Source organism: Haemaphysalis longicornis, unplaced genomic scaffold, assembly GCF_048455015.1.
Source record: "Haemaphysalis longicornis isolate Haplotype H1 unplaced genomic scaffold, Haemaphysalis longicornis Haplotype H1 scaffold_1, whole genome shotgun sequence".
Lineage (NCBI taxonomy): Eukaryota > Metazoa > Arthropoda > Arachnida > Ixodida > Ixodidae > Haemaphysalis > Haemaphysalis longicornis.
In genome coordinates this window covers 85,990,545-86,008,834 of record NW_027526203.1, presented here as the reverse complement: position 1 = coordinate 86,008,834, position 18,290 = coordinate 85,990,545, and the positions used below count along the sequence as shown (strand labels likewise).

The following is an 18,290-nucleotide window of genomic DNA, read 5'->3' as shown; positions in this document are numbered from 1 at the left end:
GGACTTGGCCCCTTTTCGGGAGCCCTTCGTTTGAGCCGCCACCGCCGAGGGCGTCCAGGGCACCAGAGGTGGCACGGGAGTTGCGGTGGCGGTGGGAGCCGATGCGGGGCCTCCGGTGTCCATTCGGTCGGCACTCTCCAACGCACTGGAGGACGGGGAGGCAGGGGCGGGAGCGGCACCGGTCACTACAGAGGAGGTTGTGGGGTGCCGCGTCGGTAGAAGGCAGCATCCCAACGTAAAACATAACTGTTTATTAACGTGGAAGCAGTAGCGGGGCAAGCATGCCGGCCTGCGCTCGAAAGGTTAGAGGAACAATCATAATCTCGAGCTTAGCGGCTTGGGTTTTATCGACCCCAGTGGTGACGTAAGCCTCCGGCGAAACTGCGGTGTCGCTGTCCCTTATCGGAAACGTGTTGCAGCGAGTGGCCGTGTCACGCTGGGCTAAACAGTGACGAGACGGATGCTGCGCAGGTTTGTGCGCAGTGGTCGCCACATCACCCCCCCGCGGAGTACAGAGCCCTCAGGGTCTGTAGAAATCTGGGAGGCGTACCAGACGTCCAGAGCGTGTCGTGAAAAGAGCGGGCTGCGACGTCGGCGGCTGTGGAAGGGTGCCTGTGGGAGGAGTGGCGCTGCCCGGTTCGTTCGCAGCGATGTATGCGGGCTTGAGTCGGTCAATCGAGACGCGGACGTCGTTCCTGTTCAGGCGCAGTGTGAAGTTCTTGTCGTCGCGACGAACGACTAGGTGGGGTCGCTATAGGGTGGCTGGAAAGGCCGGCGGACGGTGTCGTCGCGGAGGAAAGCGTGCGTGCGCGATGCTAGCTCCTTGAACACAAAAGGTGTAGGCTTGCTGTGTTGGGCTGCAGGTGACGGGCGTAAGGTGGCGATGGTGCGTCGGAGCCGGGCGACGAAGTCGGTGGGGTCTGGCGGCATAGTGCTGGATGGCAGAGCTGCGAGAAATTCACCTGGGAGACGGAGTGGTTCCCCGTAGACGAGCTCTGCTGGTGTAGCGTGGATGTCCGGCTTGAAGGTGGCGCGAAGACCGAGGATGACGGCAGGGATGGCCTCGAGCCAGGTCGAGTCCGGGTGGCACATAATGGCTGCCTTGAACTGTCGGTGGAAACGCTCGATCATGCCGTTGGCGCAGGGGTGGTAACTGGTGGTCCTCAAGCGTTCAAAACCGATTGTCAGCCCGAGGAGCCTGAATAGGTGCGATTCGAACTGTCGTCCTTGGTCGGTGGTTACACGGCGGGGGGCGCCGAAATGAGCAATCCAACCGGTGAAGAAGGCCGAGGCGACGTCTTCTGCGGTGATTCCCTCGAGGGGCCATGCCTCGGGCCATCGAGTGTATCGGTCGATGGCGGTGAGACAGTAGCGGTAGGGTCCAGCCTGGGGAAAGGGTCCTATGATGTCGAGGTGGACGTGCTCGAACCGACCAGAGGGCTGAGGGAATGTTCCGAGTGGGGACGTGACGTGCCTGGTGATTTTGGCACGTTGGCAGTGAATGCAGGAGCGCGCCCACATGCGACAATCGCGCTGCATAGAGGGCCAGACATAGCGGTCAGCTACCAGACGTGTAGAGGCGTGTATGCCGGGATGGCTGAGGTTGTGGAGCTGGTTGAAAACACCACGGCGATGGGACAGGGGCACATAGGGCCTGCTTCGTCCTGTCGACGTGTCGCAACAGATTGAGGTTGCCGACCCTGGAATGGGGACTTCTTGTAGCTGTAGTGAGGACGTGCCCTTGAGGAGTTCCTGCAGTTCGGCATCCGTGGTCTGAGCCTCGGCGAGGACGTCCGCTGTTATCTGGGCCGAGCTGATGGTGGCTACACGTGAAAGCGCGTCGGCGACCACGTTGTCTTTCCCGCTGACATGTTGGATGTCGGTGGTGAACTGTGCGATGAACGATAGTTGGTTCTGCTGAACAGGCGGGAGTTTGTCGCGACGTTGAGAGGAGGCGTAGGTGAGAGGCTTGTGGTCGGTATAGATGGTGCAGTTCTGTGCTTCGAGAATATGGCGAAAGTGTTGCACTGCTTCGTATATCGCCAGAAGTTCTCTGTAGTAGGCTGGCAAATTGGTCGGGGCGGTGGTCGTGGTTTCGTCAGTGGAACTGGCGACTGAAGGGGTCGTTTTCGGGGTTGCGAGTTTCTTCGAGAAGAAAGCCAAGGGATGCCAGGTGTTGTCCACGCGTTGCATGAGGGCGGCGCCGATGGCGAAACTAGATGCGTCCGTGAAGAGTACCAAGGGAGCGTCTGGCACAGGGTGGGTGAGGAGTGTGGCGGTGCAGAGGATCGGCTTTGCAATCTTCGAAGGTTTTCGCTAACGTTGGTGTCCACGTGACGGGTTGGTTTCCTCGTAGCCCAGCCAAAGCATCGTGGAGGTGAGCCTGGTGTTCGGCTGCGTGTGGCAAAAAACACCTGTAGAAGTTCAGCATGCCGAGGAAACGGCGAAGGTCTTTAGCGGTGGTGGGTCGAGGGTAATTTTGCAGGTCCGAGATGCGTTGGGGCAAGGGCCGAATGCCCTCAGACGAAACTTCGTGGCCAAGGAAATGGACGACGGAAGTGCCTAGCGAGCTTTTTTGGATATTGACGAGTAGACCGTGGTCATCGAGGCGTTCGAACAGCAGGCGAAGATGCCTGTGGTGCTCTTCGGTGTCGCGGGAAAATACCAGTATGCCGTCAAGGTAAACGAAACAGAAGTTGAGGCCGCGAACGACATCGTCGATGAAGCGCTGAAAGGTTTGTCCAGCGTTCCGCAGGCCGAAGCTCATGAAGGGAAACTCGAACAACCCAAAGGGTGTGATGATAGCGGTTTTCGGGACATCATCCGGATTCACGGGTATCTGTGTGTAGGCCTTCACCAAGTCTAGCACGGAGAACACGTGGCAGCCATGAATGCGATGGGCGAAGTCCTGTATGTGGCGGATGGGGTACCTGTCCGGGATGGTGCGAGCGTTTAGGGCGCGGTAGTCCCCACAGGGCCGCCAGCCTTCGGTCTTCTTCGGGACAAGGTGGAGTGGTGAAGCCCATGGACTGTCAGAGCGGCGGGCGGTTCCTTCGCGGAGCATGGCCTCGAACTCTGCTTTGCCTATGCGCATGCGGTCCGGGGCAAGGCGACGGGCACGGCAGAAAACTGGGGGACCTGAAGTGGTCCGGATGTAGTGCACGGTGGTGTGCCGCACTTTGCGTGGCAGTCCGCTGGGGCACGTCAAACCGGGAAATTCGGCGAGGATGGCATGGTACGGCGAGCGATTGTCAATGCTGAGCACCTAGATGCTTGGCTGTTGGGCGGTCGTTCGCTGGCCTGGTGTGGAGTGTCCCGTTGTCGCGTCGATTAGCTGGACGTTGCGGCAGTCCGGAAGGAGGTTGTAGTGAGCCAGAAAGTCTGAGCCGATGATTGGCTCGGCGACGTCGGCGATGACAAAGTTCTAGTGAAAGTCGCGGCATAGGTTCTTGAGCTGGATGTGCAGGCGCAGCGAGCCGTACGTCTTGATTGTGGACTGGTTCGCCGCGCTGAGCTCGAAAGATGTCGGCGGACGAGGGCCTTGAAGGTGTTGTCGCGGGTAGCAGCAAACGTCGGAACCGCTGTCGACCAGGTAACGCTGCTTCGTGATTTGGTCGGTGACGAAGATGCGACGGCCTCCGGCTTGTCAGCTTGCGGCCGTCTCTACGAGCTGCCGCTGTCGTGTTCCGCATATCCCACGGAACAGGGTGAACGACACTGCCGGGCTTTGTCACCGAAGAGTCGGTGGTAGTAGCACGGACCGTTGATGTCCGGTTGTGGTGACGAGGTGGTGTTACGGTCGCGGCTTTGCGAATGGCGGCGCTGTGGCGTCGGAAGACGTTCATCCAGGTGTTGTTGGACGGAGGTGAGCCGTCGATCGATGTCGTCGATACGGCGTGTAAACTCCGTGGTGTTCAGCGGTGCGGCGACAGCCTGGATGGTGGGCGACAACTGCGGCGAGGAGGCCTCGACGACACGATCAGCAATCTCCGCAAGTTCGTCGAGAGGTAGCTTGACCTGAGCCTGCAGAATCGCCCGGGCGTGCGGTGGGAGCCGTTGAAGCCAAAGCGATCGCAGGAAAGAATCCTGGACTTGCATGTTGCCCGCGAGCGCACGCAAGTGCCGCAGGAGCTGCGAAGGTTTGCGCTCAGCGAGCTCTGCTGACTGCAGTTGTCGTATCTTCTGTTCTTCCGAGAGTGACAAGCGGCGCATAAGTGCAGTCTTCAGATGTTCGTACAGATTGTCCGTTGGTGGATTGGCAAGGATATCCCGGACCTCGTTGGCGTAACGTGCGTCCAAGTGATCGACGACGTAATCGTAGCGGGTTCGGTCTTGCGTGATGCGCGCCAAGGAGAACTAGGCCTCGACCTGGGCGAACCAGACCTCGGGCGAGTCCGCCCAAAACGGCGGAAGCTTGACAGCAACACGCCAGGAAGCAGCGTGCGGGAAGTCTTCTGTAGGAGCTCTGACGTCCTCAGCAGAGCCGGTAGGCACGTCCTCGTTTGCGGGGGCGTTGCGAGATTGTTGCTGTTGCTTGGTTTGTTGCAGTTCCTGTTGAAGTTGTTGTACTTGCTGGCGGAGAGCGGTGAAGGCTTCTGCGTCGGCCATGGCGGTGCGGTTAGTTCGTTTTCCGGGTCACCAGATGTGGGGTGCCGGGTCGGTAGAAGGCAGTATCCCAACGTAAAACATAACTGTTTATTAACGTGGAAGCAGTAGCGGGGCAAGCATACCGGCCTGCGCTCGGAAGGTTAGAGGAACAATCATAATCTCGAGCTTAGCGGCTTGGGTTTTATCGACCCCAGTGGTGACGTAAGCCTCCGGCGAAACTGCGGTGTCGCTGTCCCTTATCGGAAACGTGTTGCAGCGAGTGGCCGTGTCACGCTGGGCTAAACAGTGACGAGACGGAGGCTGCGCAGGTTTGTGCGCAGTGGTCGCCACAAGGTTATCACCACAACCGCTGCTGCCTCAGCAAGCGGCGTGGCAACGGATTGGGCTGCCTGAGGCACCCCAGGGCGGGGCGGGGGAGGGACCAGGTCAGACTCGCTGAACTGGGTCCCTGTGGACACCAGCCGCCGCTCCGCCCCCCGGCGAGCTGCGTCGGCGTACCTACCCAGAGGGAAAGAGGCGAACCTCTTTCTCGCCTCTGGAAAGGTGTTGTTCTCAGTGACCGTAATGTTTATGATCTTTTTTTCTAGTTGGAATTTTTCGCACTTGCGGGAGTACGCCGCATGCGGCCCCCCGCAGTTTACACAAGTGAGGGTTTCGGATGGGCAGTTCTCGCTCGGATGATGGTGGGCCGCGCATTTTGCACACGTCGTTCGGCCACTGCAAGAGTTCGTACCGAGCCCGAACCGCTGGCACTTAACACAGCGCCGCGGTTTCGGCCTGTACGGACAGATGGAGCAAAGGATAAAACCTGCATTTATGTGTTGTGGGAGAACTGCGCGGTCAAAAGTCAAGATAATGTGCTTGGTGGGAATCTCCTTGTCGTCTCTGCGGATAGTGATGCGTCTCACGGCAGTGACGCCCTTATCCTTCAAGCCGGCAAGGAGATCCGCATCCGTTTCGTTCAGGAGATCTGTCTCGGATATCACACTCTGCGAGCTGTTGAGGCTCCGATGGGGTGTGACCCTGATGTCGAGATCAGCCAGTCTAGTCTGAGCTAGAAGCTTTGCAGACTGCTGCTTGTCATTCATTTCGATTAGGAGTTCACCAGACCTTTGTTTTTAGCGCTTATAGGATTTTCCTATTATGGCTTCAAGATACTTGGCGATCAAGAAGACTGACTGAGAAGCAAGAGGGCGGGTTGAATTGAGGGACTCCATGAGAAGATATCGAGAGATGGCAATGGGGGAAACGATACTTCGGTGCGGCCCCTTTTAGGGGGCCGATCACGGTTGGGGGGGGGGGTTGAAAATACCATACGGCATAGTATAAAAGCAGGGAGACGGGGGTACTTTCTCCTTTGACCTTACCCTGGTAGTCAAAGAGGTCCCGGAGCTCCCTGCCTGGTAGACAAGCAAGGAGCCCATCGGCCGGAGCTTGACCAAGGCTCCGACGGCCACCGTTTACGGCTTCTACCCTTCACCTTTCAACACCTCGACACGGTTGGACACGGCTTATGTGCGGGAGCTCGGGGTCCGCGGTGTCGCTGCTCACCGTCACCAAGATTACTCAAGGTGCCCCGTGCGGGGAAGTGGGAGAATCGGCTGGGGTTGATCTTGTTTGAGCACCTCACGGATGGCATCAGTTACGAGTGTGCGGAGTTCGTTCTGAAGGGACTCGTGATGCGTCCGCAGCTGGCTCCGGATTTCGTCAATGGTGGCTGTGTAGTGCTGTAAGGTTCGTGTGTGTTGTTGACCGAGCTCGTCGACGTCTGCCTGCAGTTTTTGTATGGTGGCCGTCAATTGGGCTGGGATATCGGTTCGCATTGCCTGGAGCGCTTCGGGTATTGTGGGTGCGTGTGTGGGTGTGGATCACGGTGTTGTGATGGGGTGGGACGAGGAGGTGTTGTTGGAATGGAGGGGAGGGAACTGCTCTGTCCAGCTCACCTTGAGGTTGGTGCTCTGCGGCCGGAAGTTAGGTGGAGCTTGGTTTCCGCGGCTGTCGCTGGCCTCCCTGCTGCACCCTGGTACCCTGTATTGGCCGTGGCTCGCTGACCGGCCTCGGTCCCCGCGTCTCCGGTCGTGGCTTTTGCTGCGGCCGCACGAACGGGACTCCGTGGACGGTAGCTCCGAATCGGCAAGCGGGCGCTCGGTGGTTGCACAGGACTGCAGGATCCCTAGGTCTGATGGGCAACAGTTTCACCGGTACAATCAGTGGTGTTACACTGTTGGGTACTGGCGGTAGGAAAAAATGGTGGCGAGCGGTTTGTCGATGCCAAGGATCGAAGAACATGCGTCTTGTTGTATGGGCGTCGTTGGCGGACCGGGCAGCGGGGATCCGTGGCCGGGTGGTCTGCGTGGCAGTTGGCGCAGCGGGGAATGCCACACCTTCCCACAAGCGCTGCACCTGTGCGTGTCCGGACTCGGGCAGACGTCAGCTCGGTGGCCGAGCTTAAGGCATATCCGGCATACTTTGTGGCGAGGTTGAAATACGCGGCAACGGTATTCTCCCCCGTAATAGTTGACGTAATGAGGCACACGAAGACCCGCGAAGGTGAGAAGGGCGGTGGTAGATTTTCCCATCATCCTGGCGTGGATGTTTTCAGCGTTTGGTGACCACAGATGCTCTACAAGTTCGTCCGTGGTGCTGTTGGCCGCAATTCCCGTGTTATACCTTTGCGTGAGTTGTCTGGGACAGCAATGTAAGCGGTGACTTCATACTGCTTGCTCTTCATGTTAAGAGTGGTGATTTGCTGGATTTTCTTAGCGATGTCCAGGTCCGGGGTACTCACTACGACCTTCGGATGCGAAAAGTGATGCGGTCTTGTGTTGCGTCGGATATCTGCGCTGCGGCACTTATTGCGTTGGTTTGTAGGTGAGAAAAAAAGCTGAAACCAAACTCCAGGCCTACCCACATCGTGGCAGCAGGGGAACAGGTGAAGCACCAATGACAAATCTAAAAGAGAATCAATACCAACAAAGCGGACACAATAAAGCCCTAACCACGTGGACGCGAAATCACGCGTCGTGCGAGCGTCGGTGTCGTTCGGCGTCAACGCGCGGGCCCTCAGGAGAGGGCGAGCAACCGCATGAGACCGGCGAAGTCGCGCGCCAGTCGCTGCGTCGGCGGGCGTTGCTGGACGTTGCCATCCTGTTGAAGTCGTTTATGAGCAATTATTATCTGTTCTTGAACTGCAATTATCAAGACTTTAGCTTTAGCAACAAAGAAAATCACTTGGCATCTTTATTCATTGCTAAGAATGTTGGCGGGCAAATATTGAAATGCTGCGAAATGTTTCTCGAGTCATCACGGTCAAATCTGAACAAAATAAGATAGAATGATAAACGAAGACGCACCTCGCACAACTGCTTTACTTGCTTCTTGATTTAACCTTCATGCTATGTACCGACTGCAGGTTCATGAATTCAAAGTGTAAGCAAAACAAATTTCAGCGCTGCCTTGATACTGAGGTTACCGTCAAACGTCATTTGTAGGTTAAAAGGCAAGGTACTCTGGCACCCTGGCTGTACCCTGTAAACAGAACTGATCAAACCCTCGCCGCAAACAAACGGGCCTTTTTAGGATTAGAACCACGGACTTCAAAACAGAAGTCGGGCACTTAACCACTTGACCACCCGAGGAGACTGGACGCCTCGGAGAATTCGGCGTACCAAACAAGGCTGCCCACGAATAGTGTCAGGTGTGCTTTGTTTTGGTCGTATTTGAGAGATTTGAGCAGTGGTAACGCTTGTTTCTTGCGCACCTATCTGGGAGCCGAGGACAATAATGCTAGTTCTACAAGCGATGTAAGAAAAGCTATCGATAAGTCAAGAAAAGCTATAAGTCAAGCGATAAGTCAAGAAAAGCTATCGCACATCCCCACTCTCCCCTGCGCAAGCCACGGGAGCTACGAATGGAATGGAATGCGCCGCTAGAATTCTGGCGTTGATAACGCTTGCTCGTCACGCACCGATCTTGCAGACAAGCCACATTATGCTTATACTGGATGTGATGTAGCCAGAGCTCCCTTATTTAACTCAAACAAAGCTATCGCAGATCCCCGATCTCCCCGATGAAAGCCGAACAAGCCACAAATGGATGAGCGCTTGCAAACAGAAATAGCTTGCAATTTGTCTCAAGGCAACTGATTCCCGCAAGTTAAAAATAAATCGATTGTGTTCTGCTGAAAGGAATGACCCCAAACCACTTGAAGACGTACGCTGTCGCCGCTTTCTGATGCTCTCTCGCGCTGCGTCGACGCCGATATCTGGCGAGCGTAGACATCGGCGTCGCTCGGGCGTCAGCTCGCGTCGGCATGCATTTCTGGCGACGACATCGACGCGAGAAAACGCCGAAAGTGCGCTGGATGTGGTTGGGCCTTAAAGCAGCCCCGACCACTGCAAAAAGAAAAGAGAACCAGCGCACATACTATTAGCCACGCACAGTGCAGAAAAACGGTGCAGAAAATGATGTGAGATAACACGACATGAAAGAACCAAAAGAACCGTGCTGAAGTTGGAAGCTGCTATCACTGGTTAATACAGTGCTTATTTTTTATCTAGAGGTTTGTAACCTGTTAATAAATGATGTTCATCATTACAACCAAAATGATTGAGTTTTGATGTATCTTACTTCACTGCATCGGCTTCATCCCCTGGCATCAACCAACGCCGCCTATATAGGCCGACTGAAGCCGTAGCCAGCCGTAGCCGCAGCCCTCACTGCTGCAAGAAACCATAGAGTTTCTCAAACTCTATGCAACAAACATTACGTGGCGCTTCTTTTCTTGCGCTGGTCGATCGTTGTCGTATACACGTAGTGTGACCGTGTAACAAAGCGTAACCATGTAACGTTTTCGTTCAGTATGTTTTGGAAGGTAGAAGAGAAGTCGTTGGGCCTAAGGACGAGCGTAATTTTTTTCTGGTGGACGTCGACGACTACGTCGACGTCGACGAGCCAAAACACTTCCAACGCCCCGTGGGAAGTGTTTTGGCTCGGCGACAGCCAGATGCGGGGAGATTATTCGAGGGCACCATCGTTCACATGACCGGCAAGTGTTCTTACCCTTAAATTGTGCATAACAGTGTCTGAGCGCTCTTTAGCAGTTTTACATCTGCCACTAACCGCAGAAACTAAGGAATGAATGTCGGCGTGCCGGCGGAGCCGTCGGAAGGCGCGGAGATCCGCTTCACCGCATATCCGCTTCACCGCATCACCGACGCCGAAGAAAATGGCTGGTATTACCACCTTGCATATATTTCCAAGTAACACGCTCTATTCAGGACTGTGCTGGCTACCAGTTAGTCGGGTTAAGAATTCATCTGCATTGTTCGTGTCGGCGTCGAGTAGTCACCAAGCCACATTCTCACGTACAGTCGGCAAAAGACTAACGCGTGAGCGGCGTGCTTCGGAGTGCGCGGGAGACACGTAGTGATAACGCCTGGTTTGAGATAGGTAGAATGTGTGCATGCGAGGCCCGTATCAGCGCGATGGCTGTGTCTTCTCGCTGTACCCGTCGCCTTGGCTTCCACGCCTTCTTTGACCGTAATAAGTGCTCCGTGCCTGCGCTGCCGGGCCGGGAAACAAAACCGGAGATTACCCGCCTTAGCGCGCGTTGTGCGAGTTTTAAATGCAGAGCATTTCTTAGCCTCAGCTCTTCCTGCGTTGGACGGCGTCCACAGCTCCGCGTCCGCAGCAGGTGCGCCTCTCCTCCTTCCCTCCTATCTCTCAACAGCAGCTGGCGCGCGCATGCGTCGTAGTCAGCCCGTTCGCTCCGTCGCGGTCTCGGCGTAACAGGTGCGTGATAGCAGCGCGGTGGGCCGTGGAAGGGCACGCGCTGCTTGCGCATGCGCGCTCCCCCCCCCGTACTGCTCTCCCTCTACAGCGCGCGCTGCCGTCACGGCGAATACTGTGCAATCAACCTCGTCGGCAACGTCTACGCCAATTGTACCTCCTACGCCGCTGCGACAATTGCCGACAGCGGCGTCGACACCACTCTCTACACCAAGACCTACAAAGTCGGCCATGGGGTTACCGTCCTCGCGATCTACCTGGCGCCCAACCTCCCCCGAACGACGGTTACCGAGTGAAGCGATCGTGCGGTCGACAGCGTGTACGAGCGCTTGGGAAGAGAGAAGTCCGAGTCGTCTGTTCCCCTCGTGCTCGTCGGAGACTTTAACGTCGACCTGCGCAAGGACGACTGGTTGATCGAGTACAAGACCACCAACCACGGACTCTACTGCGTCTAAAACAACAACAGTGCAACCCACCCCCCCCGCACGGCAGTTGCATCGACCTCGTCTTCGCGAGTTGTACCAACGCACAAACGCTGCTCAAAGACCACTTGACGGTCCACTTCAGCGAGCATAAAGCAGTCCTTCTCTCCGTACAATATAACGACGGAACCGACCAATAATAATAATAAATGACGCCTTCAGCCCTATATACACTCTCGTCTCGCTCTCCTCTCTCTACCCCAAAACAACACCAACGCAACTACGACCCAACTACCCACCCTAACGCGACTTTACTCTCCTCTCTCTACCCCAAACCAACACCAACGCAACTACAACCCAACTACCCACCCTAACGCGACTTTACGTGGCGTTAACGACACCCAATGCTCTGCATTTACTCGTGTTCCCCTCGCGGGAAGGCGCGGGAATTTTTTTCGTCTGCATTAGCCTTGGCGCACAGCTGTTCATGGCGTTATCCATCCGCCAATAGCTGCATGAGTCCCGTGAGCGCCTCTACCCGGTTTCTGGGCCCGGCTTTGCATATCACTGCTGACGGGCTCACGCCACAATACTTAATGCACTGTGCAAACGATCACGGACCGATATGTAGTCACTATAAAATACCGGCAGCGGGGCGTTTCTGGCAATTGTCGTTCGTTGTCCCGCATACAGGAAAAAAACTCCTGTCTAAATTGTGTAGGGCGCCGCAAAAAAAGCGTTGCACGTTGTTAAACGCAGCCAACGCTCTACTACCAATTGCTCATTGCCGCTATTGTTTCCTGGCCCGGCAGTGCAGGCAGCGCTTCTTACGACGAAAGAAGGTACGGAAGTCAAGGCGACGGGCACAGCGACAAGGGAAAGAGCCATCGCGCTGATATGGGTCGCGCATGCTTACATTCTACCGGTCTCAAACCAGGTGTTTTCACTAAGTGTCTCGCGCGCAGTCCAGAGCACGCCGCTCGCGCGTTATAGGCAAGCCTTTTGCCGTCTGTACGAGCTTCGAAATTGGTTTTTAAATGCAGAGCATTTCTTTAACTCACGATGTCACCCGGCGTTGTCGGCGTTGGCGTGCCTCGGCGTCCGCAACAGCCGTTCCAGGTGCGCCCTCTCCCCCACTCCTCCCCTCCCGCATCACGCTACCCTCCTCGCTCTCAACAACAGGTCCGCACCCCTCCCCCTACACTATATAAAAAAATAATACTTACCGGCGCCTGGTTTCGATCCCACGACCTTGCGGGCGCAACGCAAGGTACATGGTGCTCTACCCACTGCGCCACAAAGCCGAGACAGAATGGAAGGCTACGAACGCGCCTTATATCCTTGACTCATTCAAACTACGTCAAGAAGCTGCTGATACAACGCATTCACTACCTATGGGCGGAACGCGAGGTACATGGTGCTCTTCCGACTGCGCCACAAAACCGACACAGAATGAAAGGCTACGAACGTGCCTTATATCCTTGACTCATTCAAACTACGTCAAGAAGCTGCTGATACAACGCTTTCACTACCACCAACTCCCCAAACACTAAACGTTAACGCAATACACCCACCCCCTATGCGACGCATTTACTCGAGTCCCCCTCGCGGGGAGATGGGCCCTTTTCTGTGAAGGCCGTCTTGCCAGCAGCCACTACAGTAATGTTATTTGTAAATGTTCTTCTCGAACATGACGCACATAAACGCCAAGGCGCTAGAATAGCCACCGCTTTCAGGTATGTTTATTAGGGGGTGTCCATATTTGCGTGAAAGTTGACCTCCTAACTATCATTAAAGGAGCCATGAAGAGAAAACAAAAGTTTGGTTCATTCAAAAGATTGCCTCGTTAGAATCAATCATACTGACATCACTTTTAACGTAAACTTTGCTCAAATAAGCTACATAATTAGGAAAAAAGGGAATGGCCATGCGACCCACTAGCTCATTTCCCGCCACAGAACCTATGATGTCATTCCAGCCAGTTCTGCGATTGGCGGAGGCTGGCGAAAGTAAACGCGAATTAGGCAGAGCTTACAAGCTTGCCGAACGAGCTATTTGCGCTTAAATTTAGGGCACATTCTTTTTAAAGCCGTGAGAATGGTGGTAAGTGTAAGTTACGAAAGCACATGTAAACATAGAAGTACCGCTTCGTACTGCTGTTGGTACTGCGCGCACTATGCTTGTTTAGCTGCAGAGAACTGCGGGCTTTGGGGTTGTCTCAGACGACACTGGCCGATTGATTGACGCGACGGTGTCTTACGTGAACATATTTGTCGAGCGAGCACTATGTTTCACGAAACCATTTTCTCCCAGAACCAAAAAAAGGCAGAAAACGACACGCCACGGTATGGTGGCGCCAACTAGGTTCAGTAACGTAAACAAACTCGCGAGTACCTCAGTGCCAGGGGAGCGGTTTTTCGCACTTGATCTCACCCCCACTGCTCTCTGCGCATGCGCCGCGTTGCTATGGCAATGGAGGCGCGTCGCCTGCGTCGTCTGCTTCCTCTCCGCCGCGGCTGCGCTCCGCGGCGCCGAAGTCAAACGGGAGCGCGCGGCACGCCGCTCGTCGATGCGCGCCGTCGGCAACGAGAAGCGTGTAGCCGCGTATGCGATCACGATGGAAACAAAAACAAAAGCAAAACGAAGAAACAAAAGAAGAAGATTCGAACGCGGAGATCGAGGCATTGGGCACATTTTAGCGCGCGGCACGCCGCTCGTCGATGCGCGCCGTCGGCAACGAGAAGCGTGTAGCCGCGTATGCGATCACGATGGAAACAAAAACAAAAGCAAAACAAAGAAAGAAAAGAAGAAGATTCGAACGCGGAGATCGAGGCATTGGGCACATTTTTCTCAGCCTAGCAATGAACAGCTGATCTCACGATCTCAGTGCTTTCGTCAACTGCAATAGAGAATGCTTCAAACTCGTGGCATCGGTTGATTAATCCTTTTTCAATGTCTGCACTGATCTCGTTAATTCTCTGGGCGACTGTGTTTGGAGAGAGGCTTATTTTCTCGAATGTCTTTTTCATGCTGGGACAGGTAGCATCAGCGACTCCGAGCAGGCACTGCTTCACGAACAGACCTTCAGTGAAGGGCTTGGATGATTTGGCGATAAGCTCAGAAATGACGAAGCTTGCCCTTACAGTTTCGTCGCTTGCTTTGGCAGCCTTTTTGAACAGGTTTGGCTGCTTTCCCAACGCCGCCTTCAGTTGAGTCACGGTGTGCTCGCGAACGTTGCCAGTAAGAGCACCATACTTCTCGTGATGGCAAGACATGAAGTGGCGTCGAACATTGTACTCCTTCGGCACAGCCAAAGTCTGGAGGCAGATTAAGCACAACACCTTGTCTCTTGATTCCGTGAAGAAATAAGAAAGTTCCCATCGCTCCTGAAAGCACCTCTTCTCTTCTTCCACTTTGCGTTTTGAAGACTGCTTGGACAACGACATTGTGGCCCGTTAGACTTCCACAGCAGAAACCTTCGTCGTTTGCAGATCTTTCAAAAAACAACAGGTCAGAAAGACACCTGTCACATTTACGGAGGCGACAGGCGCGTAGGAGCACAATTATGTAGTGCGCTCTATCATGAATGATCTTTAGTAATGATCTCAGGATCAACACCGACAAAACAAAGGCAATTCTATTTCACCCCCGACATAAAAATTTCACATTGCTTCCCATTCATATAGATAATACCGAAATCGAAATAGTAGCGCATTTCCAAACTTTAGGTGTATACTTTTCAGGGCATAATACATGTCCTGGGATAAACACATCAGTTACCTAAACGGGAAATTTCGGTTGTGACTGGCTGAATGCGGAAACAGTACTTTTATTTTCCCATATATGTTAATATCATTTTATACAATGGTCTCTTATCATCTCTATTGAATTATGGCGTATTAGTGTGGGGCACTACCACTCTTCAAAACATAGGAAAACTACTCCTTATGCAGAAACGAGTTATCCGAATTGTAAATAAAGCACCTCCGCTATCCCATACAAGTAGTCTGTTTCATGACCTTAAAATTATCAATGTAAAATCCATTTAAGTTATCTCAGAACTTTAATTCAGAAACAGCCAGAAACGTTGGCACAATGGCCGAACTTGCGAAACTACGAAAAAACGTCATTTCTTATGCAACCCGCAGTCCTAGAGCAATGGCAAGTTGACACGTGCCGCACAAATTATGGAAAGCAAATGCTGAAATTTTGCCTCCCTTCAATGCTCAATCGACTTTATTGCGAACATGGAACTGATATTTTTACAGTCTCTTTTAAAGATCTGCGTAACGCCTTTTTGTAGTTGTCTCATAGACCTCCTGTATATTTTCTTTTTTTTTTCATTGGATTCTGTTTCTCCTTTGTTATCAATGACATTTATATGTTGCTGCAATTCCGGATTAACTATTGTTCTTAGCGTCACACATTATGGAATGCCTTACTGACCTCCTGGTGCGCACAAAAATCCTTTCCCTTATCTAGTCACTATAGTACGGTCTCTGTTCTTTGTTGTAGTTTTTTTTGTTTTACACAAGAGGCGCTCTGCTTCTGTACGCGAAAAACATGTAATTGCTTTGTTGCCACTATGAACACGGCCTCCCGTTACTCTCCACTGTGTGCCATGTAGGGGGCACGGACCTCTGTCAAGCCTTTGTATGGCTTTTTGTCTGTGCTTCCAAACATCCTTGATGTTGAAATAAACTGAATTGAATTGAATCGAATTGAATGATTGACTTGGGGCGCCGCTACCTTTCCCAGTGCTGTCAACAGGTTGCGAGTCGGAGGATTGTTGTGGTGTTCAAGAGTTGTGGGAAGTTCTCAAAAGTAAAAATTTTGAACTGCGTGATCAGTACGTACCATCGTGGGTATTGACATCGCGCCGTAATAAGAATAAACCATGGTTCACTACAGCAGTTCGTCAAGTCAGTAATAAAAAGAAGAATATTTATGCGGCTTTCAAAAGAAATCCTAACTCGTGTAATAAAGTAAAATTGGAAGCTGTTACGAATGAGTTTAAAGAAGCCGTTAGGAAAGCCAAAAACTCGTTCTTTAATTCTTTTAACGAGCGTGTTGTGAACCGTCCGAAGGAACTATGGCGATATATTAAATCAAATAGAAAGGACCAAGTGTCGATTCCTACTCTGGAATGTAATGGTGCATTGGTGTCTGATAGTCGCGAGAAAGCTACATGCTTCAATGCGTTTTTTAGTTTCGTTTTTACCGAACGGCGGCCTGGTACTGATAACTTTAGATTTGGCTCCCTTTGTGCTGAACCCATGGGTGATACTGAGTTTGATATACGCGGAATCGAGCAGCTGCTTTTACGTTTGAAACCTTCCAGTGCCATGGGACCCGATGAATTAGCTACTGCGTTGCTATCGTCATGTGCAGCCGTGTTATCAAAATATTTTCGAATTCTTTTTTCGAGATCACTGAAAGAAGGAGTTCTACCACATGACTGGAAACTTGCAAACGTTGCGCCGTTGCACAAATCGGGACTACGTAGCCTCGTACCCAATTATAGGCCTGTTTCTTTGACGAGTGTAGTATGTAAGGTATTCGAGCACGTGCTTTTCACTCGCATTATTAATCACTTAAATTCATTCTCGCTACTTTGCCCCCAACAGCATGGTTTTCGAGCTGGGTTTTCTTGTGTGACACAATTAACAGAATTAACTCATGATATTGCTGGTTCATTGGATCAAGGTTTCTCTGTGGACTGTATTTTTCTTGATTTACCAAAAGCGTTTGACGTTGTTCCTCATTCACTCCTCCTAGAAAAATTGGCGTGGTATAACATAAACCCTGAAATTCTTCGTTGGATACAAGAGTACTTGAACTGCCGGAAACAGCGTGTTGTCGTAAATGGTCAGCAGTCTGAAGATGTCGATGTAAGTTCGGGGGTACCGCAGGGTTCTGTTTTGGGCCCACTATTATTTTTAATTTTTATGAATGATATTTGTAATGGTATTTCTTCTACAATAAGATTGTTTGCGGACGACTGTGTATTATATAGAATTAGTAATCACTTAGACGACTGCACTGCGCTTCAACATGATCTGAATAGGCTAGTTGATTGATGTAAAATTTGGGGAATGCCCCCGCACGGGGCACCTTGAGCAATCTTGGTGACGGTACTGGCGATACCGCGGACCCCGAGCCCCCAAACATAAGCTGGATCCAACCGTGGTGATGTGTTTTTAAGGTGAAGGGTAGAAACCTCTAACGGTGGCCGTCGGAGCCCAGGTCAAGCTCCGGCGGATGGGCTCCCTGTCTGTTTACCAGGCAGGGAGCTCCGGGACCTCCTCAGCTATCAGGGTAAGGTTGTGGAAGAAAGTACCCCCGTCTCCCTGCTTTTATACTATGCTTTATGGTATTGTCTAAAACCCCCCCCAACCGTGATCGGTCCCTGAAAAGGGGCCGCACCGAAGTATCCTTTCCTCCGTTGCCGTCGTTAACCTTTCCTGAACCGGACCATTTTTCTCGATTTCTTGTGATGGAATCCCTCAATCCAACCCACCCTCTTGCATCTCAGTCAGTCTTCTTGATCGCCAAGTATCTTGAAGCCATAGTAGGAAAATCGTATAAATGCAAAAAACAAAGGTCTGGTGAACTCTTAATTGAAATAAATGACAAGCAGCAGTCTGCAAAGCTTCTAGCTCAGACTAGACTGGCTGATATTGACATCCGGGTCACACCCCATCGGAGCCTCAACAGCTCGCAGGGTGTGATATCCGAGACAGACCTCCTGAACGAAACCGATGCGGATCTCCTTGCCGGCTTGAAGGATCAGGGCGTCACTGCCGTGAGGCGCATCACCATCCGCAGAGACGACAAGGAGATTCCCACCAAACACATTATCTTGACTTTCGACCGCGCAATTCTTCCACAATACATAAATGCAGGTTTTATCCGTTGCTCCATCCGTCCATACATCCCGAACCCGCGGCGCTGTTTTAAGTGCCAGCGGTTCGGGCATGGTACGAACTCTTGCCGTGGCCGAACGACGTGTGCAAAGTGCGCGGCGCACGATCATCCGAGCGAGAACTGCTCAGCCGAAACTCTCACTTGTGTAAACTGCGGGGGGCCGCATGCGGCATACTCCCGCAAGTGCGAAAAATTTCAACTAGAAAAGAAAATCATCAACATCAAAGTCACTGAAAACATCACCTTCCCAGAGGCGCGAAAGAGGTTCGCCTCTTTCCCCCTGGGGAGGTACGCCGACGCGGCTCGCCGGGGGGCGGAGCGGCGTCTCGTTTCCACAGGGACCCAGTTCAGCGAGTCTGACCTGGTCCCTCGCCCGCCCCCCCCTGGGTTGCCTCTGGCAGCCCAACCCGCCACCACGCCGCTTGCTGAGGCAGCAGCGGTTGTGGTGGCAACCTCTTCCGTCGGGACCGGTGCCGCTCCCGCCTCTGTCTCCCCGCCCTCCAGTGCGTTGGAGGGTACAGAGGTGATGGACACCACGGGCCC

At 53.1% G+C, this 18,290-nt stretch overlaps 1 protein-coding gene across 1 annotated transcript; it reads right to left on the bottom strand.

Moving 5' to 3' along the window:
• Window positions 1–738: 738 nt before the first annotated feature.
• On the bottom strand, window positions 739–4,608 carry LOC144139492 (uncharacterized). Its single transcript, XM_077671839.1, has 5 exons — window positions 4,369–4,608; window positions 3,735–4,023; window positions 2,834–3,177; window positions 2,322–2,394; window positions 739–2,249 (listed from the first exon to the last, which is right to left on the bottom strand). Exons 1-5 carry the CDS (start codon window positions 4,606–4,608, stop codon window positions 739–741), a joined length of 2,457 nt encoding a protein of 818 aa, XP_077527965.1.
• Window positions 4,609–18,290: the final 13,682 nt, after the last annotated feature.

Bases quoted from the DNA above. Each gene is read 5' to 3' on its own strand.
- LOC144139492 (XM_077671839.1), bottom strand. From the start codon at position 4,608: ATGGCCGACGCAGAAGCCTTCACCGCTCTCCGCCAGCAAGTACAACAA. The intron at 2,395-2,833 runs GTGAATCCGGAT...TGCCACACGCAG, and splicing joins AGGCCTACACACAGATACCC to CCGAACACCAGGCTCACCTC. The intron at 2,250-2,321 runs GTTAGCGAAAAC...ACCCTGTGCCAG, and splicing joins CCCGTCACGTGGACACCAAC to ACGCTCCCTTGGTACTCTTC.